Source organism: Macaca mulatta, chromosome 12 (assembly GCF_049350105.2).
Source record: "Macaca mulatta isolate MMU2019108-1 chromosome 12, T2T-MMU8v2.0, whole genome shotgun sequence".
Classification (NCBI taxonomy): domain Eukaryota; kingdom Metazoa; phylum Chordata; class Mammalia; order Primates; family Cercopithecidae; genus Macaca; species Macaca mulatta.
This window is the reverse complement of record NC_133417.1, coordinates 146,894,580-146,919,652: the sequence shown is the minus strand read 5'-3', so window position 1 is coordinate 146,919,652 and position 25,073 is coordinate 146,894,580. Positions and strand designations below refer to the sequence as shown.

At 50.2% G+C, this 25,073-nt stretch overlaps 1 protein-coding gene across 2 annotated transcripts in view; it reads left to right on the top strand.

Moving 5' to 3' along the window:
- Positions 1-25,073, top strand: part of THAP4 (THAP domain containing 4) — a 45,436-nt gene that overhangs the window by 6,297 nt on the left and 14,066 nt on the right. Inside the window, exons 1-4 of one of the 2 annotated variants that reach the window (XM_015111565.3) lie at positions 7,822-7,902; positions 18,322-18,481; positions 21,663-21,772; positions 22,722-22,825. In XM_015111565.3, the coding sequence (XP_014967051.1) occupies positions 7,899-7,902; positions 18,322-18,481; positions 21,663-21,772; positions 22,722-22,825 (378 nt within the window). In that variant the 5' untranslated portion in view covers positions 7,822-7,898. Of the gene's footprint in view, positions 1-7,821; positions 7,903-18,321; positions 18,482-21,662; positions 21,773-22,721; positions 22,826-25,073 lie in introns of those variants that run through there. The other variant, XM_015111564.3, reaches the window with a different exon arrangement.

Genomic DNA, 25,073 nt, shown 5'->3' with positions numbered 1-25,073 from the left:
TTAGCACAACCAAAAACAAAGCCCATTCTCGATGCGTCCCGGGAGGAGGAACGCGGCCACTGAGTGCTGCTAACCCAGATTTTCAGGTCAAATCTAGATTTTCGGATTCTCAGGTTGAAATTGTATACTATTTTCTCTTGGAATTTTATTTTACTTTATTTTTTAAGACAGCATCTCACTCTGTTGCCTGGGCTGGAGTGCAGTGGTGAGATCTCAGCTAACTGCAACCTCTGCCTCCTGGGTTCAAGCAATTCTCCTACCTCAGCCTCCCAAGTAACTGGGATTACAGGCACCCATCACCACACCCGGCAAATTTTTGTATTTTTAGTAGAGATGAGGTTTCACCATGTTGGCTACAAGTGTGAGCCACCACACCAGGCCGTCCCTCGGAATTTTTTTTCCCCGAGATGGAGTTTTGCTCTTGTTGCCCAGGCTAGAGTACAATGGTGCGATCTTGGCTCACCACAACCTCCACATCCTGGGTTCAAGCAATTCTCCTGCCTCAGCCTCCCTAGTAGCTGGGATTACAGGCATGTGCCACCACACCCAGCTAATTTTGTATTTTTAGTAGAGACAGGTTGGTCAGGCTGGTCTCGAACTCCTAAACGCAGGTGATCCGCCTGCCTCGGCCTCCCAACTTCTCTCTGAATTTTAAAGCTGTTTGTAGTTATCAGAGGTGATGTTGCTTTTGACACCTTCTCTCTGTTCCTCTTGGTTAAACTTACCGAAGTTTGTCGCCATTACAGGTTTTTCCAAACAGCCAGCCCTTTGTGTCTCTGAGTTGTTGTTTATGCTCGTTAATCCTTACGTCTTTTTACTTTCTTGGGTTTTTTCCTTGTAGTTCTGGTTCCTGGCATGTTCCTTAACCCTGCAATGGAGGCTGTGGCTCTTCTGTTCCTTGGGCTATGCGCCATAGCTCTGCCTCTCTCTGCTTTTGTTGCTGTTCATTTCTGAGTCGTTTGTAATTCCAGCCTTGATGCCCCCTTTAACCCTGTGGCTATTTAAAAGGGTGTTGACAGATTTTTAAGTGCACACAGATTGGGGGAGGGGAGCTAATTTTTTTGTAGTTATTTTAAAATTTGATTGCATTAGGGTCTAATGGTGAGGTCTGAAGGAGCTCTGCTTTTTGGAATCCTTTGAGACTTCACTGTGGCTCACACAGTCCCTTTTTGTGACTGTTGCAGTGTGGGGCTGGAAGAACAGGTCCTCATCACTCCCTGGTTACATCGTTCCCACCTGAAGCTGGGCACTTGCTTACTTGCGTTAGTCAGCAGACAGAGCGTTCCCTAGCTTCTTGTCAGGCCGGGCCCTCGGTCTGCTGATGGCTGAGGAAGGGGAGGTGGCCTCCCCTGTGGTTCTGGAGGTGCCCATTTCTGCTTGTATGTCCAAGAGTTGCTTTCTGCCTCAAGCCCATGCTGTTTGGTGCATAAGTTTTCCTGTTACCAACACAAGAAACCCCTTTTTGCCCCATTTAAAGTCTTATTTCTTCATTTCCTTATTTTCAACTTTTTCATCTTATTTTATAGTTATATTTTTAACTCAATCCAGTCTTTTTGTAGAGTAATCATTTATAATTGTGATTATTGGTAAGTGAGAATTCGGGCCTACCTTTTTATTTTTTGTTAGGCTTTCTCACCATTTTCTTACTCTTCTTCTAGTGGGTATGTTTCAATTTTTTCTTTTTTTTCTTTTTTTTTCTTTTTTTTTTTTTTTTTTAAGAGACAGAGCTTTGCTCTGTCACCCAGGCTGGAGTGCAGTGGTGCTGTCACAGCTCATTGCAGCCTTGACCTCCTAGGCTCAAGCGATCCTCCCACCTCAGCCTCCCAAGTAGCTGGGACTACAGGTGCATACCACCACATCTGGCTAATTTTTTAAATTTTTTGTAGCAATGGAATCTTACTATGTTGCCTGGGCTGGTCTTGAACCCTTGGCTTCAAGTGATCTTCCTGTCTCAGCCTCCCAAAGCTCTGGGTTTGCAATTGTGAGCCACTGTGCCCAGCCCATCTTTCAGTTTTAAAAACAAACATGTGAGCCCCTCTTTGTGTCATTGTTGAGAGCTGATCGGTCCTGTGTGCCACCCTCCCTAGGTGGAGGCTGTATGTCATCTTAGTTCCAGGTACTTCTTATTCCTCCATCAAGCAACCATGATTATTAGATTGAAGTGTACATTTTACTGGCCACTTCACTTACTATTGTTTATTGTATCCAAATTTCCTCTCCTTTTTGGCAGTATTTAATGACTTTTTTTTTTTTTTTTTTTTTTTGAGACAATCTCAGACTGGAGTGCAGTGGCATGATCTCGGCTTACTGCGGCCACGACCCCCTGGGCTCAAGCGATCCTCTCACCTGAGCCTCCTGAGTAGCTGGGACTATAGGTGTGTGCCATCACGCCCAGCTAATTTTTTGTATTTTTTTTTTTTTTGGAGAGACGGGGTTTCGCCACGTTGGCCAGGTGAGCCACCCCACCCAGCCATGACTTTAAAAAAAAATTCCTATTCCAGTACGGTTTTAAGGGGGGTGCTGGTGACTGTTGTGGCAGTCCCAGGGTAGCTGGCGATGGCTCAGACTTTAGAGAGGGAGTGGCGGTGGTAGCAGTGCTGGAGGACTGGCTGGGTTCAGGGGGTTGAGAAGCGAAAGAGCAGCAGGCCAGCTACAGGGATTAGGCCTGAATACCTGGAAGATGCTGAGTGGGAGAGACTTTTGGGGAGGAGAAAGAGATGGGGGGGGGAACAGAGTTTGAGATGCTCTTGGGTGCTGAGGCCGGGGTTTGAACAGTCCGAGGCCAGCAGCTGGCCTCTGGGAATTGGGCATGTGAGTGTGGGGGTGGAGGGCAGAGGTGTTTGAAGCCTTGGGGTCTAGTGTGGTTCTAGGCTGGGCTCCAGTGCCCGGCCCAGGAGCAGGCCTCGCTGAGAGAGGGGCAGCTGAGGTGGGTCTAGGGGAAGGCCGAGGGGTCATTCAGGAAAGAAGGGTGCCCGCTGTGCTGGGTGCTACTCTGATCAGAATGGAGAGAAGGGGGCTGAATGTGCCCCAGGATAATGGAGAGAAGGGGGCTGGACGCGCTCCCAGGGTCACTGGTGACTGGAATCTCACTGGAGAGGCCGGTGGAGCTGGGCGGAGAGGGGGCCAGTGATGAGGGGTCAGGGCCAGGTTTGGCAGTGAAGAGTGAGGCAAGTAGACAGTAGCCAGAGGGAGTGTGGCTCCAGGGAGAGTGTGTCAGTGGGGAGGGCCGTGCAGGGCCAGGCCCCTGAGAGCAAGAGACAGGCGCAGGCACCACCCCGCATGCCCTGTGCCCCTCCAAAGGTGAGACCAGGCCACGGCTGGGTGTGCAGCATGGGTACAGGGGTGTCAGGAGTGAGGGTGTGGTGGGGAGAGGACGCCCTCTCCCCAGGGTTGCCGCCTGTATCGCAGGCCCCAGGGTCCGCATTCTCTGTGGTTCTTGCTGCCCATGTGGATTTGTTCTTCACTGACAGAAACTTTGGGTCATTCTTTAGGGATTTACGTGGAAAGGGCTACACACTTCTATTCAGCTCGTTGTCTTTAGCCAGTGTCTACTTTTGGGCAGGTTCCCCAAACTGAAGGATCCAGGCCAGTGGGCTTAAGAGGTTGGTCCAAGCCACCCTTCAGAGGCTGTGCCCGCTGGCGTTCTGTGGGCGTGGTTCTCTTCTCCACCGGGATTCCGCGAGGATACATTATTAGCACTTCTATGAACCACATGTTTGTGGTCTTGCTTGTCCACTGAGTTATAAATGTTCTTGATATAGTAAGGATACCAACCCCTGTTAAATATTATTCACCTGTTTCCTAAGTTCATGAATGTAACACTTGCTTCAAAATCTGTTTTCTTTTCATTCCTTTATGGATTCATTATCTACAGATAATTCTTGAAATCTGGATTTTCAAAATCCAAGTACAAAACAAGTGAACCTTGATGTAAACCGTGGACCCTGTTTGTAACAATGTATCAGTATTGGTTCATAACTTGAGAGACACATACCACACTAATGCAAGACGTTAATAGTAGGGGAACAGGACAGGGTGAGAGGGTGAATTCTCTGTACTACCCACTGGATTTTTCTGTCCTAAAAACAATCTGTTAATAAATAATAAATGGAAGGTGAAGAGTTGGGAGAAGTGCAGACAAAACAAGAATGTCAGAAGAGTGATAAATGGTGAAACTAGGGACAGGTGTATGGGTTTATTACACTATTCTGTTTAATTTGTAATGTTCAAGATTTTTCACAATAAAAAGTTGTTCAAAAATCCAGATTAGCTGGGCTCAGTGACTCACGCCTGTAATCCCAACACTTTGGGAGGCCGAGGCAGGCGGATCACTTGAGGTCAAGAGTTTGAGACCAGCCTGGCCAACAGGGTGAAACACCGCCTCTACTAAAAATACAAACATTAGTTGGGCGTGGTGGCACATGCCTGTAATCTGAGATTACACCATTGCACTCTCACCTAGGCGACAGAGTAAGACTCCATCTCAAAAAATAATAATAAAATAAAAATAAAGGGCTGGGCACAGTGGCTCACACCTGTAATCCCAGCTTCTCAGGAGGCTGAGGCAGGAGGATCACTTGAACCCAGGAGGCGGAGCTTGCAGTGAGTGGAGATCACGCCACTGCCCTCCAGCCTGGGTGACAGAGTGAGACTCCGTCTCAAAAGAAAAAAAAAAAAGTGTTAAGAGATAGTAGAAAGAATAACTTTTTTTCCTTCTTACGATGTTAGCTGTAGTGTTTGTTGTTTGGTTCTTTGTTTTTTTGTTTTGTTTTGCTTTTTTTTTTTTTTTTTTTTTTTTTTTGGGACGTAGTGTCACTTTTGTTACCCAGGCTGGAACGCAATGGCGAGATCTGCAACCGCCGACTCCCTGGTTAAAGGGATTCCCCTGCCTCAGCCTCTCGAGTAGCTGGGATTACAGGCGTGTGCCACCACGTCCAGCTAATTTTTGTATTTTTAGTAGAGACAGGGTTTCACCATGTTGGCCAGGCTGGTCTTGATCTCCGGACCTCGTGATCTGCCTGCCTCGGCCTCCCAAAGTGCTGGGATTACAGGCGTGAGCCACCAAGCAGTAGTTTTTTTATATGTCCTTTATCCAGTTGACAAAATTCCCATTTATTCCTGTTGCTGAGAGCTGTTATCATGAATAGGATGTTGGAATGTGTCAGATGATTTTTTTGCACCTATTAATGTGATCCTGTGATTTATGGTCAGATGATTTGCCTGTTGATGTGACGGGTTACGTTAATCGATTTTAGAGCACGGAGCCAGCCTTGCATACCTGGAGTAGATCCCACTGGGTCATGGCATATAATTCTTTTTATACATTTTTTTTTATTCAGTGGCTAATGTTTCGTTAAAGATTTTTCATCTGTGTTCATGAGACATATTTGTCTGTAATTTTTGTTTTTTTTTTTTTTTGAGATGGAGTCTTGTTATGTCGCCTAAGCTGGAATGCAGTGGCGCCATCTCAGCTCACTACAAGCTCCACCTCCCAGGTTCAAGTAATTCTCCTGCCTCAGCCTTGTAGCCATTGTAACATCATAGTACAATTTTTTTAAAAATCAATTTAGTGTAGCCTCAGTGTGCAGTGTTTAGAAAATCTACTGTAGTGTACAGTCATCTCCCAGGCCTTCACATTGACTCACCCCTCACTCACCGACTCACCCAGAGCAACTGCCAGCGCTGCACACTGCAACGCTGGTAAGTGCCCTGTGCAGGTGTACCGTTCATTGTCTCTTACACCGTATTTTTACTGTAGGTTTTCTATGTTTAGACGTGTTTTAGGAACACACACACTTGGCACTGTGTTACAACTGCCTACAGTATTCAGTAACACGCCGTGGTGTGTAACCTGGGAGCACAGGCTCTGCCATACAGCCTAGGTGCGCGGTACGCAGTAAGTGCACTCTGTGACGTTTGTACAATGATGAACTTGCCTCATGACGCATTTGTCAATGCATGCCCCATCAGTAAGTGCTGCGTGACTGAAGGTGAAGTAAGTGGCCTTCATTGGAAGGCATCCCCTTAACCTGGCTGGCAGTCAGCTGTGTTTAATCCTGCAGCGCCTGTAAAATTCCTTGAGTGTCCTTGTTCTGTCTCCCTGTTGTCGTGGAGTTTCTCTGAGCTTGCCTTCCACAGCCTGCACCTGGGCCTTTGCCATTCCCACCCAGGATGTAATGCTGGAGCCTGCAGGGCTGGGAGAGGACGCAGGCTCCAGCTTGTGACTCGATTTAAGCCTGTTAGTGGCCCGTGTCCCTGAGCTGTGACCTTCACATGTGTCCTTCCCTTTCTCCTTCCTGCTTGGGTGAGACGGGAGACAGGCAGGGCTGGAGTGGTGAAATGCCCTTCCCCAGCTGAGATGAGTTCCTGGTGAAGTCGGCCTCACTGCAGAGCAGGCCTTTGCCTGGAGAATGCTCTGGGCTTATTTCAAGGTAGTCACCTCCCCCTTCTCCTCCAGAGACATGAGGTGATTTTTTTTTTTTCTTGGCTTTTCATGGGGAGAACCTGATGGGGTTCCTGGGGGTAAAACCCATGAAAATGTGGGACCCCAGGAGATTCTCACACCTGCCGTGTTCAGCCTCCAGCATTTTGTCCAAATCAAGTTCCCACCAGTTCCGTCTCCTGTAGACGGTAGTTTCTGCTCCACGTGAGCTGATCTCACTGCTTTTCTCTGTGGCAGGAGAGACGTTTGTAACCTCACTTCCTTTTGGATCCAGGAAAAGTTGTTGATTTTCATTTCTTTCAGTGTTTGTTTGTTTGTTTTTTGCTGTTGTAAGGCTATGGTATATGACTCCTAAGCTCTTTACATGCGAGAGTTGAAACTGGAAGCTTACTCCCCAACCATTATTTTTCAGTTATTACTAGTGTGTGGGAAAGCTACCCATTTTAGTAATCGGCCATCTTATCAAATTCACTTGTAAATTCTAATAGTTCTTCAATTGAGACTCAGATTAACGAGGTAATCAAACATAACATCTGCAAATTATTTGTACCCACTTTGTGTCCTTTTTTTATTTTATAGAAATACTTGCTGTATTTTCTCTCCATTATGATTTCTGTTTTTCCCCTGTGCGTGCAACTCCTTCCATTTCATGGTTGATAAGTTGAGGACCTTGATGTCACTTTAAAACAACAGTTCCCTACTGGTGTGCCTTTCCAGTGGACCCAAACATATCATAGTGTTCCCAGACAGCTCCTCCCCACCTGGGACAGCTGGTGCCGGCCGTGGAGCCTCAGCTTCCATGCACCCTATTGTACTAAGCAGTAAGTGTCCCTTTCTCTGTGTGCCTTGGCAGGAAACACCATGTCACTAACACAAAGAGATGTGAGGGTGGGAGCTCCAGGAAGGAGCCGTCCCCAGGTCCCAGTGGGCGCATTTGCTCACTTCCTGTCCTGGGTTCCCGGGCCAGTTGCCAGGAGACAGAACAGTCTCTGATCCTCCACATCCAGGTGAAGATGAGTCGCCAGCCAGCCTCTGGGAGACAGCAAAGGACATGCCAGGGGTGGCCAGAGGGACTGCTCTGGAGAGAGAAAGCATTTAGGATGTGCCTGGCTCTGTGGCGTTGCCTTCCTCAGCTGTAGCCGGTGGAGGAGACTGAGGGTAGAAGCCGCACTCCTCACTCCGCCCAGACCTCTGGCCAGTCCCTCTTTCATAAAATTCACCTGACCTCCAAAGCTCCTTCCAGCTCTCAAATTCTGTGATTTGGGCTGTCATTGTCTTACTTTCTTCTGAGACAAGCTCTTTCATAGTGGAACTACAGTTCCCAGAATGCACCCTTTAAAGTTAGCATTCACTTCCTGCAGAGCCATTAAGAGCCAGGTGCAAACATTTCCCGTCAATTGGCAGAAAACAACCTTGAGGAACCTTGACGAGTGTCCGGAGTTTAGAAAACTTAGGGATGGGTAAGCCTGCTTTCAGTGTCTTGGGCCAAAAAATGAAAATTTAAATTTCTTGCAGGAAATTTAAATTTTTGTTTTTGCATTTTGGTTGAAATTTTAATAAAAGAAAAATGAAATCAGAAAAGAAATGCCTAGAAAAGCCTGTCTGGTTTATTTAAAGAGTTGGAAAGTGACAAATAGACTAGGTCCTTTATAATATTTTTTGTTTCACGTTTAAATTTTATTTTTTTCTAATGAAGTGTAATTTACAGAGGGTAAAAAACACAGATATTGAGGTCACAGTTTGATGGATCTTAATATATATCTAGACTCATGTAAGCTGATGTTTGGATTCTAAAATTCTCTTACTGGTCGTCCTCACCCCCACCCATGCTTCAGTGACAACAAGGAGGGACAGTGGCTAGGGAGCTGCCACGTTCCGCGCAGCTCAAAGTGGTGGAGGGTGCAGGGGGAACGGCCGCCAAGAGGAGGTGCCGCCCCTGCTTGTTTACTGCCCGACCTGTTGTCCCTGTCCAAATTAAACTCCTTTAAGATTCAGAGCAAATAACAACCCAGGAGGGCGACAGGATGGGAAGTATTTCTCACAGCCATTAGATGCTCCCTCCTGAGGCCAGTCTTCAGCCTCAGCCTCTATCTAGCTGCTTAGCCACGTGCTCCTTCCTTTCCAGTCAGATGTTATTTTTTCTACTCAAAAGCGTTTCTTCTGAATTTCAGAACCATCTTAGAATTCTCTGGTCTTTTTAAAAAGAAATTGCCACGTAAGTGCTGCGTGCTCTCCTGTTCCCAAGTGTGGTGTGGGCCCTGCGCACCGGAAGCAGCAGCCGCCTGCAGGGTAGCTCCTCTCCAGGGCCCGCGGGACTTGCTTCCCTGACGTGGCATGCGTGTAGCAAAATGTACTCAAAAGCTCACTTATAGCCAGAATGTTTGAGGCAGCCTCTCCCAACGTGCTCTTACCGGGACACCCTCCCACCCCCTACTCCGGCGCCAATGTTCACCCGCTCTGTGGTGGGCCTCTCCGGTCCTGACGCCAGGGTTCGCCCTCAGCTCTCGTGCACCTGCACCTGCCCTTCTCACTGATGTCACTGGTCCCCTTCCAGGCTGGCAGCAATGCCAGCTGCTGGCCATCTCCACCCCACCCACCCCCCTAGTCTCACTGTCACATCCATCTCCCTTGGGGTAGTCTTCGAGGCAGGGTTGAGGCAGAAAGCCCGGGCCACGTCCTCCTTCTAGATAAAAGGCGCTGGCCCATCCAGGCCCACTTGACCAGACTTCAGATAAGCCCAGTTCTTCCGGGGAGCCAGCTGTGCTCACCTGTGCTTGCCAGCCCCTGACCGAGTTCTCCCCGGCGTCTCATGGCAGGGGCTCTGGGGCAGAGTGTGTCCCCGTGGGTGCCCTCCCTGCTGCCGGGCCAGCTGGGCTGGGCCTGTGTCTAGAACCAGCTCCCCAGCATCCTGAGGAACGCGAAACCTGCTCAGAAACACGGCTGAGGGCAGCAAAGAGCTCTCCTGATATGTCGGGAGCTGCGGGCTTGGGGCATGGGGATGTGCTGGGTGGCTGCCAGTGGCCTCCCCACTCCCGCCTGGGAGAAGAGAGGAGAGGTGGGAGGCGGGAGGCACCGGGCAGGGCACTGTGTGTGACTCCAAAAGCCCTCTCTGGCCGGCCCTCTGCACCCGCCCCAAGGTATGCAGCTCACACCACAGTGGTGGTGTTTTAATTTGAACAGATGTTTAGAAATTGGTATATTTTAGTCCCAAATCAGCTTCTGGCTTTTCTCGAAATATTAGATCTTCAGTAGAGGCCGCAGCTTGAGTGACGGCAGACCCTGGGGCCAGGAGCCAAGGCCCTGAGCTGTGAGGCTGACCCCACTCCCTGCCACATCCCCTGCTCTGAGGCTGCCCAGAACCCTGTGCTGCGGTAGCAACGTAGTGAGCACTCTAGGGACGAAATGCTTTTAGGTTTCTGCTTTTTGAAATATTAGTTTGTTTGGGGAGGCTTTTCTTTATAACATTTTAATTGAGGTATAATTCGCATAAGTGGAACATAAGCTCCTAGGTGTTCCTGCAGCGAGTTTTGGCAGGTGCAAGCACCTCTGCAGCCACACCCATGCCCAGCGGTCCAGGTTCTCCTTTGCACTCCCCGCCAAGCCCTTCCCTGTTGTTGTTCAGATTCCCCCACCCTCCATCCATTTTGTCTGGCCTCGAATTTCATCCAGTTGTAATCATAGAATATACACATTTTTGTCTGACTTCTTTCTTTCTTTTTTTTTTTTTTTTGAGACAGAGTCTTGCTCTGTCGCCCAGGCTGGAGTTCAGTGGCGCCATCTCGGCTCACTGCAAGCTCCACCTCCTGAGTTCACGCCATTCTCCTGCCTCAGCCTCCTAAGTAGCTGGGATTACAGGCGCCCGCCACCGTTCCTGGCTAATATTTTGTATTTTTAGTAGAGACGGGGTTTCACCGTGTTAGCCAGGATGGTCTCGATCTCCTGACCTCGTGATTCACCCGCCTCGGCCTCCCAAAGTGCTGGGATTACAGGCGTGAGCCACCATGCCCGGCTGTCTTCTTTCTTTTAGCACAGTGTTTTCAAGGGATACCAGATTCACTTTCATTTCTAGTCTCACTGCATTGTGATCAGACAGCAGACTTCTTTCTGCTTTCTGGAACTTACAGGCTTTCTTTGACCAGAAGGCCAGTTTGCATGACTGTTCCAGAGGAACTTGAAGAAGGCACTCCCTAGTTTTGTTTTGTTTTGTTTTGTTTTTTGAGACGGAGTTTCGCTCTTGTCACCCAGGCTGGAGTGCAATGGTGCAATCTCGGCTCACCGCAACCTCCGCCTCCCAGGTTCAAGCAATTCTGCCTCAGCCTCCCAAGTAGCCGGGATTACAGGCATGCGCCACCACGTCCAGCTAATTTTTTTTGTATTTTTAGTAGAGACGGGGTTTCACCATGTTGGTTAGGCTGGTCTCGAACTCCTGACCTCAGGTGATCTGCCCACCTCAGCCTCCCAAAGTGCTGGGATTACAGGTGTGAGCCACCACGCCTGGCGGTATTCCCTTTTTTAAGCTACCGAGTTCAATATGTATCAGTCAGAACTACCTTATTAATTATATTATTTGGGAATTTTATTTTATTTGTATTCATTCATACTTAGAGGTGAACTGTGATTTCATTTAGTTTCTTTCTTGACATCTTTGTGTGTCATCAGTAATTTCTGCTTTATAAATGTTGCTATGCTTAGTGCAGGAATATCCCTTGCGGTTATGTCTTCATTGTGCATTCTGCCCTTCATTCGGAAGAGCCGTTCTTTGTCTAGTTCCATGCATTGTATGTGATGGTGAGATCGGAAGCCTGCTTCCTTATTGCTTATTGCTTATTGCCCAGCTTTCTGGAATGTCTCTGAATTGCTTTATTTTAGGTGCGTCTCTCATCTACAGCAAAAGAGGGTCTGTCTTTGTGTCCAATCTGAAAACCCTTTTTTTTTTTTTTCAAGGCAGGGTGTCATTCCAGTTGCCCAGACTGGAATGCAGTGGCACGGTCTTGGCTCACTGCAGCCTAAACCTCCTGGGTGCAGGTGATTCTTCCCACTTACCCTCCCAAGTAGCTGGGATTACAGACACGCACCACCATGCCTGGCTAATTTTTTTGTATTTCTAGTAGAGATGGGGTTTCAATATGTTGCCCAGGCTGGTCTCAAACTTCTGGACTCAAGCAATCCACCCACCTCGGTCTCTCAAAGAGCTGTGATTATAGGTGTGAGCCATCATGCCCGGCCCTGAAAAGCTTTTTAATATGTGAGTTCAAGCATTTTCAGTCTTGGTTCTGTCATCTTATTTTATATTATGCTTGTTGTGTTTTAGTTTTTTTTGTTTTGTTTTGTTTTGTCTCTGAGACAGGGTCTCGCTCTGTTACCCAAGTAGTGGAGTGGAGTGGAGTGATGTGATCTTGGCTCATTGCAACCTCTGCCTCCCAGGCCCAAGCAATCCTCCCACCTCAGCCTCCTGAGTAGCTGGGACCACAGGCACGTGCCACCACGCCCAGCCAATTGTTTGTAGTTCTGGTAGAGACAGGGTTTCGCTGTGTTGCCTGGGCTGGTCTCGAACTCCTGAGCTCAGGTGATCCACCCTCCTTGGCCTCTCAAAGTGCTGGGATTACAGATGTGAGCCACTGTGACCGGCCTAGTTTTTAAAATGAAATCTTCCACTGCTACTTCATTTGTAAGCCTCTGTGGTGTCAGCTGTCAGGGACAAGACCAGTGGGGAGTTCCGCCCCTTCAAGGGTCCTGGGAGTTGAGTGTCATGCCTGTATGACCCGACATCTACCACCTATAACCAGTTTTTAAAATTTCTGTAACCGTTTTTTTTTTTTTTCTGGCTGAATACATTCAGTGTTTACGGAGGTTTCTTTCCGCATCATTTCCCTGTTGTCTCCTGATGACATCTATCTGCTGGTAATGTCCTCAGGGAGAAGACATAGAAACAAAGCTCCCGGAGTGTTGAGGGTTGAAAACTCCATTCCAGCACTGTCTAAAAGGTCTAGAGAGTGAGTCTCTTATGTAGTTTAATATTTTCTAACAGCCACACTAAAAAGGTAAAAAGAAACAAGTGAAATCAATTTTAATAATGTATTTCATTTAACCCTATATTATCTAAAAATTATTTCAACAGGCAACCACCGATAATATAAGATTATTGAATTATTTGAAGATTTTTTGGACTGGGTTTTCAGAATCCAGTTTGTAGTTCGCACTCACTGCATGTGTCAGTGAGCCAGCTCACGTGCCTGTGGTCCGGAGGGACCATTTGTGGCCAGATATAATGTCCTTGCCAGTCACCTTCCCTCCTCCTGCGCCTTCTACGTGTGGCTCTAGCATCTTCTGCCACAGAACGCGGCTGTGGAGAAACACCAACCCCTGTACTGTCTCTGTAGATGTGTGTGTTCCGCACCTTTCACAGAGATGGAATTGCAGAATGTGTGCTCTTTTGAGCCTGATTTCACATTTCGTGTTGTCAAGGGTCATCTGAATTGCAGCTTATATTAGTACTTCATTTTTATGGCCAAATAACATTTCATGGGATTTACTGCAGTTTGTTTACTCATTGGTTGACGGACATCTGCGTTGTTTCCACTTTGGGGCTGTTGGGAATGGTGCTGCTGTAAACATTCATGGGCAGCGTCTTGTGGAGACGGGTGTGTTATTTCTGCTGGGTATGCATGTCTCCAGGAGTGGCAGTCCTGGGCCACTGCTCCACGCTTAACCTCTCAAGCACATGCCAGATGGCCTTCACTAGGCTGTGCCAGTCCACGTTCCCATCAGCAGTGTGCCAGGCATTCCCGTCCTTCTAACTTTGTTTCCATTTCTCTATCTTTTATCTTTTTTTAAACTCATCTCTGTCCTCTGTGTTCTGCTGTGTTTCCCAATGTTTGTTTCTCCCTGCACTGCTTCCAGTCTCCACTTCATTTGGGTGGTGGCTTGTTTTCTTTTACTTTCTCAACTTCTGCCAGGTCACGTTTCACCTTCTCCTCTTTCTTTGCCGTTTCTCTCCTGAGTTGTTACATGTTTAGTTAGTGGTCTTTCTTCATGGAGCAGCTTCATTCAACTACTCGGGAGGCTGAGGCGGGAGAATCACTTGAGCCCCAGTGGTCGAGGCCACAGTGAACTGTATTCATGCCACTGCCCTCCAGCCTGGGTGACAGAGCAAGACCCTGCCTCTTAGTTTCACCTTTGCCCCAGCAACATTTTGCAGTTTGTATTTTTTTTTTTTTTTTTTTTTGAGACGGAGCCTCACTCTGTCGCCCAGGCTGGAGTACAGTGGCCGGATCTCAGCTCACTGCAAGCTCCGCCTCCCGGGTTCACGCCATTCTCCCGCCTCAGCCTCCCAAGTAGCTGGGACTACAGGCGCCCGCCACCTCGCCCGGCTAGTTTTTTGTATTTCTTAGTAGAGACGGGGTTTCACCGTGTTAGCCAGGATGGTCTCGATCTCCTGACCTCGTGATCCGCCCATCTCGGCCTCCCAAAGTGCTGGGATTACAGGCTTGAGCCACCGTGCCCGGCCCAGTTTGTATGTTTTATTGCTCTTGTTGTCTTGTTACCTTTTGTCCATCTCTGAACTCAAGCAGTGTCTTACAGTCCATCGCTGGAGAAGCAGAAGGTCTTCAGGGGCAGCACGCCGTTTTCTCTTTTCTTTTTTTTTTTTTTTTGGAGGCAGAGTCTCACCCTGTCACCCAGGCTGGAGTGGAGTGGCACAGTCTCGGCTCACTGCAGCCTCTGCCTCCCGGGTTCAAGCAATTCTCCTGCCTCAGCGTCCCGAGTAGCTAGGACTACAGGTGCCCACCACCACGTCCGGCTAATTTTTTATATTTTTAGTAGAGACGGAGGTTTCACCATGTTGGCCAGGCTGGTCTCGAACTCCTGACCTCAGATGATCCACCTGTCTCGGCCTCCCAAAGTGCTGGAATTACAGGCATGAGCCACTGCGCCCGGCCAGCAGCACCCCTTTCTTTCAGAGTGGCACATTCCTTCTTGATGGTGGGCGGGGTCAGCCTTGCGTGGAGGCCAGCCTGGCCCTTTGGCACCTGGGCAGACGCGTGGGGTGCCCTGGGCCTGCTGTTTGCAGGAGCTCCCTGTGGCAGAGCGGAGGCCAGAAGAGCCTCCAGGCCTCCAAGTCCAGGGCTCCCCACTCCTCCTCCCCAGGTCTCTGAGCCAGGCCAGGCTCTGAGGCCTCTCCCCAGGGGCCACCCCTGCCCCAGCTCCCAGAGGCCCCTCCTGTCCTCCAGCGAGGCACTGACCCTCCGCTTCTCACAGCATCCGTATGTGTGTTTTGGTGGCTGTGGGTTGTATCTGTGACCTATTTTCCCTGAAAATCAAGTTCAGGGAAAAGGTTTTTCGTTATTTTTGTTTTTTTTTAAATTCTTGGGGGGAAAGGTAGTAATGCTGTGGGTCTCCCCCTCGGAGACCCCCAGAAAGGTTTGAGGAAGAAAGAAAGATCCCTTTCTGTCTGTCTCCGGCCCTGGCTCTGTCTCTGGCCCCATCCCCGTGTCTCTCTCTGTCTCTTTCTGTCTCTGTCCCTGTCCCGTCTCTGGCTGTCCCTGGCTCTGTCTGTCTTTCTCCCCCATTTAAGGAGCTCCTCCTCTCCGGGCCCCTCTGAGGAGCGCTGGGTGGAGGACAGACAGGGCCTCCTGGAGAGGACTCCACGGTGGGTGGTGGGAGTTCGGAAAGACCGTGGGGAGGCAGAGGGTGCCGGTGAGAGGCGTCTGCCAAGTAGATGGGGGACCCGGAGGAGACCCCGGCAGAAAGCAGGAGTGGAGGGGGCTCGCGGGCCGAGGGGCGCGGTCGCTGTGATCTGTGTAGGGGCTGGCGAGGCTCCTGCCTCTGCCCTTGCTGGAGGTCTTGAGTGAGCCCTGTGACGCCTGCTAGGTGAGGTGGCAGCCAGTGAGCGCGCCCCACCGCCCCGCGCCGCCCAGCCTCCGCCCCGACTCCCCCGCCGCTCCCCAAGGAGGGCGCAGTGGCGCGACCCTGGCGCTAGGGGGCGAGCGCGGCCCACCCGGTCCTGCCGGCGCAAGAGGGGGCGGAGCTGCGGCGCCTGAGGCGTGGCTGCGCTTCTGGGCCGGGGCCGCGGAGGCTGGAGGGGGCCGCCCTGGAGCAGAGGCAGGACTCGGGGCGCGCGCCCCTCACCCTGGCCCGGAGCTGTCCCGCCCCGTGGGGAGTGCGAAGGCCACGCCCGGTACCGCGGCCCTGGCGCCCCTGTTCACTGGGACCCTGGGGGGCGCTGCCAGGTCCCTTGGCCTCCCCGGGGCCCTCGGGACCCAGGCGCCGGTAGTGGCCGTGCTGGGGACTCGGGCGTGAGGGGTGGAGATCGCTGCCCCACAGCGCCCAGGTGCCGCTTCCCACAGGGTTCAGCTGCTGTGCAGGCTGCGCTCGCCAGTGGAAGTGGGTCTACTCGGTCCCAGGAGAGTCAGAGCCCCGTGGCCGTGGCTGTGGGGTGCACTTGGCACAGGCCAGAGAGCCGGCCCAAAATCTCGAGGTTTGCAAAGCCTCTTTCTTTTTCTTCTCTTTTTTCTTTTTTTTTTTTTTTTTTGTTGTTGTTGTTGTTGAGGCAAAGTCTCACGTTGTCACCCAGGCTGGAGTGCAGTAGCGCGATCTCTGCTCACTGCAACCTCCGCGTCCCGGGTTCAAGCGATTCTTGTGCCTCAGCCTCCGGAGTAGCTGGGATTACAGGCGCCGCCACCATGCCTGGCTAATTTTTGTGTTTTTAGTAGAAACGAGGTTTCACCATGTTGACCACGCTGGTCTCAAATTCCTGACCTCAGGTAATCCACCCGCCTCAGCGTCCCAAAGTGCTGGGATTACAGGGGTGAGCCACCGCCCCCGGCCCAAAGCCTCTTTCTTTCCAGTGCTGAGCTGCATAAAATCTACCAAACTGAAAGGTTCTCCAAGGCTGTAGCTGGTTGTCTGAGAAATTACGGTGTGTGTTTAGCCCATCTTAGGACTTGGGCTATCCCAGGTGACTGAGTTTTGCTGTTAGAAAATCAGCAAGCTTCACACCTCCCAAGGTTCTTCTTACTCTTCCTTTTCTATTTTTTTTTTTTTTTTTTTGAGACGGAGTCTCGCTCTGTCGCCCAGGCTGGAGTGCAGGTGGCCGGATCTCAGCTCACTGCAAGCTCTGCCTCCCGGGTTTTTACGCCATTCTCCTGCCTCAGCCTCCCGAGTAGCCGGGACTACAGGCGCCCGCCACCTCGCCCGGCTAGTTTTTTGTATTTTTTAGTAGAGACGGGGTTTCACCGTGTTAGCCAGGATGGTCTCGATCTCCTGACCTCGTGATCCGCCCGTCTCGGCCTCCCAAAGTGCTGGGATTACAGGCTTGAGCCACCGCGCCCGGCTTACTCTTCCTTTTCTCTGTTGATGGTAACTTGTCTTCTCAGTTGCTCAGGCCAGAAACCTCAGTTACCTTCTTCTCTCACATCCAGACCATCAGCACATCCGGGTGGCTCTGCCTTCAAGATAGATCCAGAATCTAGGTCCTTTCCACTGCCTCCACCACGGCCACCTGGCCCAGGCCACCCTCCTCTGCCACCAGGGTTTTTGCCATTGCCTTCCCTGGCTTCCTGTGGTTGTGATCAGAGTCCTCGTCCCTCCCACTCAGCCCTCTCAAGGGCTTCTGTTTGCTCAGAATCAAGGTCACGGCCCTCCTGAGGGGCAAGGATCTCCTTCCCCCAGCCACACTGGCCTCCTGTTCCTCCCCAACAAGGCCAGGCCTGTGCACCCAGTCCTGATCCTGTCCCTGTCAGTCCGTCTTCTGCTTGCACAGGCCTGGAGGAGACGCCGGGGGTCAGTCCTGATCCTGTCCCTGCCAGTCCGTCTTCTGCTTGCGCGGGCCTGGAGGAGACGCCGGGGGTCAGTCCTGTGTGTGGGCCAGTCTCTGTGCTTGGGCGTCTTTGGGCTTCGTAGATGAGGCGCGTGCGGCCACAGAGCTGCTTCTCTCCCTGCCGCTGCTCCTGGGTTCAGTGTCCGTTCTGTCAATTGAAGCACTGAGACTTGAGGGATAAGCAGGCCTGGGAAGAAGGTCTTTGGGATTGCCTCTGGGGATCAGTCCTCCTCTTCCAGCGCCCTTGGTGGGTAGCACGCGGTGGGGCTTTCCTGTGGTCCCTGCACAGGTCTCCCTTAGAAAATGAGTGAGAGCAGGGCCCAGGCATCCAGCCAGGATGAGGGTCACGTGAGTGAATCCTGAAAAGCCGCTCGGGAGCACCCAGTCCTTGCTGAGTGGGGCAGGAAGCAGGGGTCCCTTTGGGGGTCACCCAGAAGAATAGCCAACCCAGCACCCCCTGCCTGCTGAGTTCCTCTCAGCACCCTCACTTTTGAGTTCCAGGCCCGTGGCGTCATCCCTCACACTTAGTGGGATGAGAGACTGAACCCTTCCAGGAACCTTCTAAAGGGGTCTCCTGGCCACTACACAGGCTACTGCGAAGCCCCGGCCCCTCCTCAGGGAAGTGAGATCTTACTTTCCGTTCAAGCCCCGCCTACCCCTGGGCTCCTCACGCTCTCCTGCTCTGAGACCCTGCATCCCTTTTTCATTTTCTCCCTCGTGCTCTTTGTCTCCTTCACACACTCCTCACGCCAGGGCACCGTGCCTGCCGTGTGAGCTGTTTTCAGCCTTGCTGTGGGGCACGAGGCCTCTGGCTTTGCTTGCGCACTGCCTGGCACCTCTTGGTTCTCTTTTTTCTGCAGGAACTGTAGAGGCTTCTGAAGCTGGATCTCACAGTATGACATTTGCCAGTTGTTTGGCCATTTTCTCCCCCTCTTGACAGGTCCTCCAGGATTAGCTGCGGCCACCAGAAGCAAGTGCCGATATGGAGCGTGCATTCCGCTTAAAGCTCAGCAAGGCATTGTTGGAGGGAGGCCACTGATAAGTCTCATTCTTTTGTCCTCAGAGCCCCCCAAGATGAACCCAGTGGTGGAGCCACTGTCCTGGATGCTGGGCACCTGGCTGTCGGACCCACCTGGAGCCGGAACCTACCCCACACTGCAGCCCTTCCAGTACCTGGAAGAGGTTCACATCTCCCATGTGGGCCAGCCCATGCTGAACTTCTCGTAAGTTGTCTCCCTCCACCCCACCCTGCTTGACTCGTGGGCCACCTAGGTCTCTGAAAATAATTCCAGACTGATCAAAGACAGACAAAGGCCAAGCAGGAAGGTGTAAAAGGAACTTGTCCATCTATTTCAGAAAGGCATCCTCTTGCCTGAATGTGCAGCTGAGGCACAAAGTTGGTAAAAATGGTACTTTCTGGTTTTGTTATATTTTTGGTGATATTAAGCTGACCACCAAATTACAGGCTTATTAATCCAAACATAAAAACAAATGCATATACTTAATTTGTGTATCAAAATTAATCACCGTGGCCAGTGTGGTAGCTCATACCTGTAATCCCAGCAGTTTGGAGGCCGAGTCAGGAGGATTGCTTGAGCTCAGCACCATTCTGCCCAAGACCAGCCTGGGCAACAGAGTGATACCTTGTCTCTACTATAAGTATTTATTTATTTAGCCAGGTGTGGTGACACATGCTTGTAGTCCCAGCTACTCGAGAAACTGAGGTGGGAGGATTGCTTGAACCCCGGGAGGGCCAAGGCTACAGTGAGCCGTGATCATACCACTATACTCCAACCTGGGTGACAGAGTGAAACCTTGTCTCAGAAAAAAGAAAAAATTAGTCACCCAGTATTACTGAAAATAATAGTACATAGTTGTATTTTATACGCCCTGACCTATTTGGGATCACAAGGAAGCTGTTAGTATGTGGTTCTCATATTCTTACCATACAAGAAAGCAGAAGCCCCTTGAGGTCCTTCTATCCCTTCCCACCACCTCCACCCCACAGTTGGAGAAATTGCCTGCTTTTAGGGAGATAGCCATGTAGGCCTCTGAAGTAGAGGAGAGCCACCAGGGATGGAGAATGGTTGATGTATTTTTATTTTCTAATCATAGAAGTAATACACAGTTTTTTTTAAAGTTTCAGCAATAAAGTATAAAAAGCAAACTCTTCCCTCCTCAGTCTCCATTACATAACTGTATGTTAAGAATCTGGGCCGGGCACGGTGGCTCAAGCCTGTAATCCCAGCACTTTGGGAGGCCGAAGCGGGTGGATCACGAGGTCAGGAGATCAAGACCATCCTGGCTAACACAGTGAAACCCCGTCTCTGCTAAAAATAAAAAAAAAAATTAGCCGGGCGTGGTGGCGGGCACCTGTAGTTCCAGCTACTCGGGAGGCTGAGTCAGGAGAATGGTGTGAACCCGGGAGGCGGAGCTTGCAGTGAGCCAAGATGGCACCACTGCACTCCAGCCTCTGGGTGATAGGGAGAGACTCCGTCTCAAAAAAAAAAAAAAAGAATCTTACTAATCCAACTTGGTACTGTTTGTATAATGCCTAGCAGTTTCAGAACTGGGCTGGGTACCTGGCTCTCAGATCCCCAGCTCTGATACCCTCTGTCCCTTTTTAGAAGATCTCATTGTTTTTATAAATATTTCATACCTTTTTACATTATTCTTGATTGAATGGTTGAGGTCAAAGTAATATATCTGCACATAAACCAAAAGGTGAGAATTCTGGATAATACAAAATACCCCAGAACCGAGGCAGTCTTTTTTAAACTCTAGATTATAACCCACTAAAAGGTCAGAAAGTCAATTTTGTGACTAGCATTCGAAGAAAAATGAACCAGAATGGAAAATATATTTCAGTAAATGTGATGGTATATGTGTGTGTGTGTGTGTGTCCTAGAGTATGGTATAAATGTATTTCTTTATCAGGGTTATGTTAGTGAGCATGCACCATTCTGTAAGGTGTAGCACCATCCCTAGCCCAGCAGAAGTTTATCTTGGCCAGGCGCAGTAGCTCATGCCTGTAATCCCAGCACTTTGGGAGGCCGAGGTGGGTGGATCACTTGAGCCCAGGAATCCGAGATCAGCCTGGCCAATGTGGTGAAATTGTGTCTCTGCTAAAAAAAAATACAAAAATTAGCTGGGTGTGTGGCCAGGCATGGTGGCTCACGGCTGTAATCCCAGCAGTTTGGGAGACCAAGGCAGGCGGGTCACCTGAGGTCGGGAGTTTGAGACCAGACTGACCAACATGGAGAAACCCGATCTCTACTAAAAATACAAAACTAGCTGGGTATGGTGGCGCATTCCTGTAATCCCAGCTACTCGGGAAGATTGAGGCAGGAGAATCGCTTGATCCTGGGAGGCGGAGGTTGTGGTGAGCCAAGATTGCACTATTGCACTCTAGCCTGGGCAACAAGAGAGAAATGCCATCTCAAAAAAAAAAAAAAAAAAAAGCTGGGTGTGGTGGTGCATGTCTGTAATCCCAGCTACCTGGGAGGCCGAGGCAGGAGAATCACTTGAACCCAAAAAGGAGAGGTTGCGTGAGCTGAGATCATGCCACTGCACACCAGCCCTGAGTGTCAGGAAAAAAAAAATTATCTCTAAGAATCATAGAGACGGAGTCCCTGTAGAAACTCATAAGGTTGGTGAAATGATAAATGAGGCTTTTTTTTTTTTTGTCTTTATTTTTGTAGAAATAGGGTCTGTGTTGCCCAACCCTGTCTCAAATTCCTAGGCTCAAGAAATCTACCTGAGTGGGCCTCTGGAATTGCTGGGATTATAGCCCTGAGTCACCATGCCAGCGAGTTAGTTTCTAAGCCATGGGTTTGTGCCCTCAGTTCAAGATGCACACGCCTGTCTTTTACTGTTGAGTATTTGCACTAATGATGAAGGGTGATAAGAAACCATACCGTATCTCAGCACCTGTTGTGTTTCTTACCGTAGGAATTGATTAGAGTCTTACACAAGAACATAGCTCAAAAGAGAAAGGTTGTGTTAGGGTGAAGTTTACTGCAATGGAATGCTTAGGGTTGACACTGTGTGAGGCCTGGGCTAATGGGCCTAGGGCAAGGATATGCCCTGAGGTGATTAAGAACAAGTCCTGTCTTCAGGAGCAGAGGGTCAGCAGGTAAGACAGACCCAGCCAAAATGAGCACAGTGGTGGAGGGGGCAGGCAGGTGTGTGGGCGTGGCTGGAGCAGCCCATCTTCAGGAGTGGAGGGTCAACAGGTAAGACAGACACAGCCAAAATGAGCAGAGTGGTAGTGGGGGCAGGCAGGTGTGTAGGCGTGGCTGGAACAGCCACCTGGAGGGCAGCATGGATAGTCCTGGCATCCACGCAGCCCACACCATGTTGGAGGCCAGTGCCTAGGCTTCCCATCCCCAACTTCCCATCCAGGTTCAACTCCTTCCACCCGGACACGCGCAAGCCGATGCACAGAGAGTGTGGCTTCATCCGCCTCAAGCCCGACACCAACAAGGTGGCCTTTGTCAGCGCCCAGAACACAGGTGAGGCCCGGCCTGTGGGGTGGGGGTGCTGGCCATGGGAGGCCACTGCCTGCATTCTAAGCAGGGGTGCGGGGACGCCCATTGGCAGCCCTGCTGAGACATGTGCTGGTGGGGACCATGGGGATGGCCCTGAGTGATAACGGCGGTCGTGGGAGCCTGCGGGGCCGTCTGTGTAGCTGCAGAGGCCTCTGCACACAGGTTGGGTGCGTGCAACTCCCTGACCATGAGAGGGCCCGTTTGCCCAGTGCCGTGTTGGCAGAAATGGTCATGAGCTATGTGCATTCATTAGGAATCACTGGAAAACAGGCCGGCCACTGTGGCTCACGCCTGTAATCCCAGCACTCTGGGAGGCCGAGGCGGGCGGATCACGAGGTCAGGAGTTCAAGACCAGCCTGGCCAACATGGTGAAATCCCGTCTCTACTAAAAATACAAAAATTAGCTGGATGTGGTGGTGCACGCCTGTAATCCCAGCCACTTGGGAGGCTGAGGCAGGAGAATCACTTGAACCTGGGAGGTAGAGGTTGCAGTGAGCCAAGACTACGCCACTGCACTCCAGCCTGGGCAATAGAGCGAGATTCTGTCTCAAAAAATAAACCAGCCTGCATGACTCTAGATCAGTGTTTCTTCCTGGATGTCCATCCCCACCTGCCACTGCATGTACTAGGGGTGATTCTGCCAGTCTGATTGATAGGTGGAGGTGGGAGGACTGGGGCCCTGGGCACCTCTGAAGAGGGGCCTTCCATAGAGCACCTGCCTGTGCTGTGAGGAGAGTTGTGGCTTTCCCTCTGTATCCACAGGGTGAAGCAGGGAGGAGGAGAAGTATCATTGCCTCCATGGCTGCAGGGTTGGGGTCTCCTGTGGAGTTCTGGCTTGCAGGCGAGGAGAGTCAAGGCTGCTTCTGTGCGAGCTGAGCAGCTGCTGGGTGAGCTGACCACCTTTCTCTTGCAGGTGTGGTAGAGGTGGAGGAGGGTGAGGTGAACGGGCAGGAGCTGTGCATCGCATCCCACTCCATCGCCAGGATCTCCTTCGCCAAGGAGCCCCACGTAGAGCAGGTGAGCCCCTCCCGGCCCTGCCCCAGCGCCCTCCTGTCTTGTGTGTGCAGAGGTCTGTGGAGTCAACCTTTTCCTCTTCCGTGAGGTAGTGCGTGTGTTGCCACCGCATCTCACAGGCCTGTCTTCACTGTCTCATTCTTTTCCCTTCTCGGACCATCCCAGGGTGGACATTCCCTCATTTCATTGCCTTCTCCTCAGCTGGCGGGTGGTTTGGTTTATTTGAGGTTTGTTGTTAGTTACAGACATCCTTTTACATTTGGGTTGTCCACGTCTGCAGCTATATCCGTATCTATAGATAAAATTTTCCCAGTTAAATTTCTGGATTAAAGGACAGGTACATTTTAAATTTGATACACGCTATCAGATTGTATTTCTTCATGATTATCCTCCCACTATCTCTTGCATGAGGGCAGCTTGTTCCCCACTCCTTAACAACGTGGTATGTTTTCAGAATTTCGGTCCTTTCAAATCTGAGAAATAAAGATGAAATATTACTCCTGTTTTGAATCTCACTTAGAAGCGGGAGGGCTCATTCCCCATGCTCACTGGCCATTTGTGCTTCTTATTCTGTGTACTTGAGGTTCAAAGTCTTTGCCTGTTTTTCTATGCATTGCCCCTTTTTTGAGGTGGAGTTTTGCTCTTGTTGCCCAGGCTGGAGTGCAGTGCTGGGATCTCCACTCACCACAACCTCTGCCTCCCAGGTTCAAGCGATTCTGCTGCCTCAGCTTCCCAAATAGCTGGGATTACAGGTGTGCGCCACCACGCCCGGCTAATTTTGTATTATTGGTAGAGACAGGGTTTCTCCATGTTGGTCAGGCTGGTCTTGAACTCCCGATCTCAGGTGATCTGCCCACTTTGGTCTCCCAAAGTGCTGGGATTACAGGCATGAGCAACTGCGCCTGGCCAGATTGTCCTTTTTTTTCTCAAGGATTTGTGGGAGCTTTCTATATGCCATGGGTTAATCTGTCGTCTGCTTTATTTGTAACACATATTTCCCTAGAGTCTGTGACCTGGTCCATGATGGGTTGTACCCCACAGATGCTCAGCTTTCCTATCGTTGCCTCTGGGCTGTTTCCTTTACAATGTTTGGGTTTGGGTTCTTGCTAAGGAAGTTGTTGTCCACTCCAAGATGATAAAAACATTCTCTCATTTTCTTTTTTTGTTTTTTTTGTTTTTTTGAGACAGAGTCTCGCTCTGTCACCCAGGCTGGAGTGCAGTGGTGCGATCTCAGCTCACTGCAAGCTCCGCCTCCCGGGTTCATGCCATTCTCCTGCCTCAACCTCCCGAGTAGCTGGGACTACAGGCGCCCGCCACCATGACCAGCTAATTTTTTTGTATTTTTAGTAGAGACGGGGTTTCACCGTGTTAGCCAGGATGGTCTCGATCTCCTGACCTCATGATGCACCTGCCTCGACCTCCCACAGTGCTGGGATTACAGGCATGAGTCACTGCGCCCGGCCTGTTCTTTCATTTCTTGTATTCTTACAGCTTTCCTTTTTACATTAACACCTAGACCTTTAATCTGTCTCACATTTGTTTTTTGAGCGATGCAGCGTATAATTCCAACTTTTCCAGATGAGTGGCCCAGTGGTCCCAACACCACTCATTGAATTCCATCCTGACCCCACAGATTTGGAATGTCATACATATATTAAGCCACATCCACATAAATATAGGGGTCTGTTTGTTTGTTTTTTTCTTTTTTCTTTTTTTGAGAAGGAGTCTTGCTCTGTTGCCCAGGCTGGAGTGCAATGATGCGACCTCAGCTCACTGAAGCCTCCACCTCTCGGGTTCAAGTGATTCTCCTGCTTCAGCCTCCCGAGTAGCTGGGATTACTGGCACGCGCCACCACACCTGGCTAATTTTTGTATTTTTAGTAGAGATGGGGTTTTACCATGTTGGCCAGGCTGATCCCAAACTCCTGACCTCAAGTGATCCGCCTACCTCAGCCTCCCAAAGTGCTGGAATTTACAGGCGTGAGCCACTGTGCCCAGCCTTGTTTCTGTTTCTTCCTTTGCTTGTCCACTTCATTACCGGTAACACATTTTTAGCTCTCACAGCTGTATATTACATGTTAATGTCTAAGGGAATGTTTCCCACATTTTTCCTCCAAATTTTCTCAGTCATTCTTAAGTACTTCCTCTACTAGATGAACTTTTGAATAAACATCTCAAGGTTTATAAAATGTACATCAAGACTGCATTGAATACATGAGTGAATTTGGGAAGAATTAACATATTTTCATGGA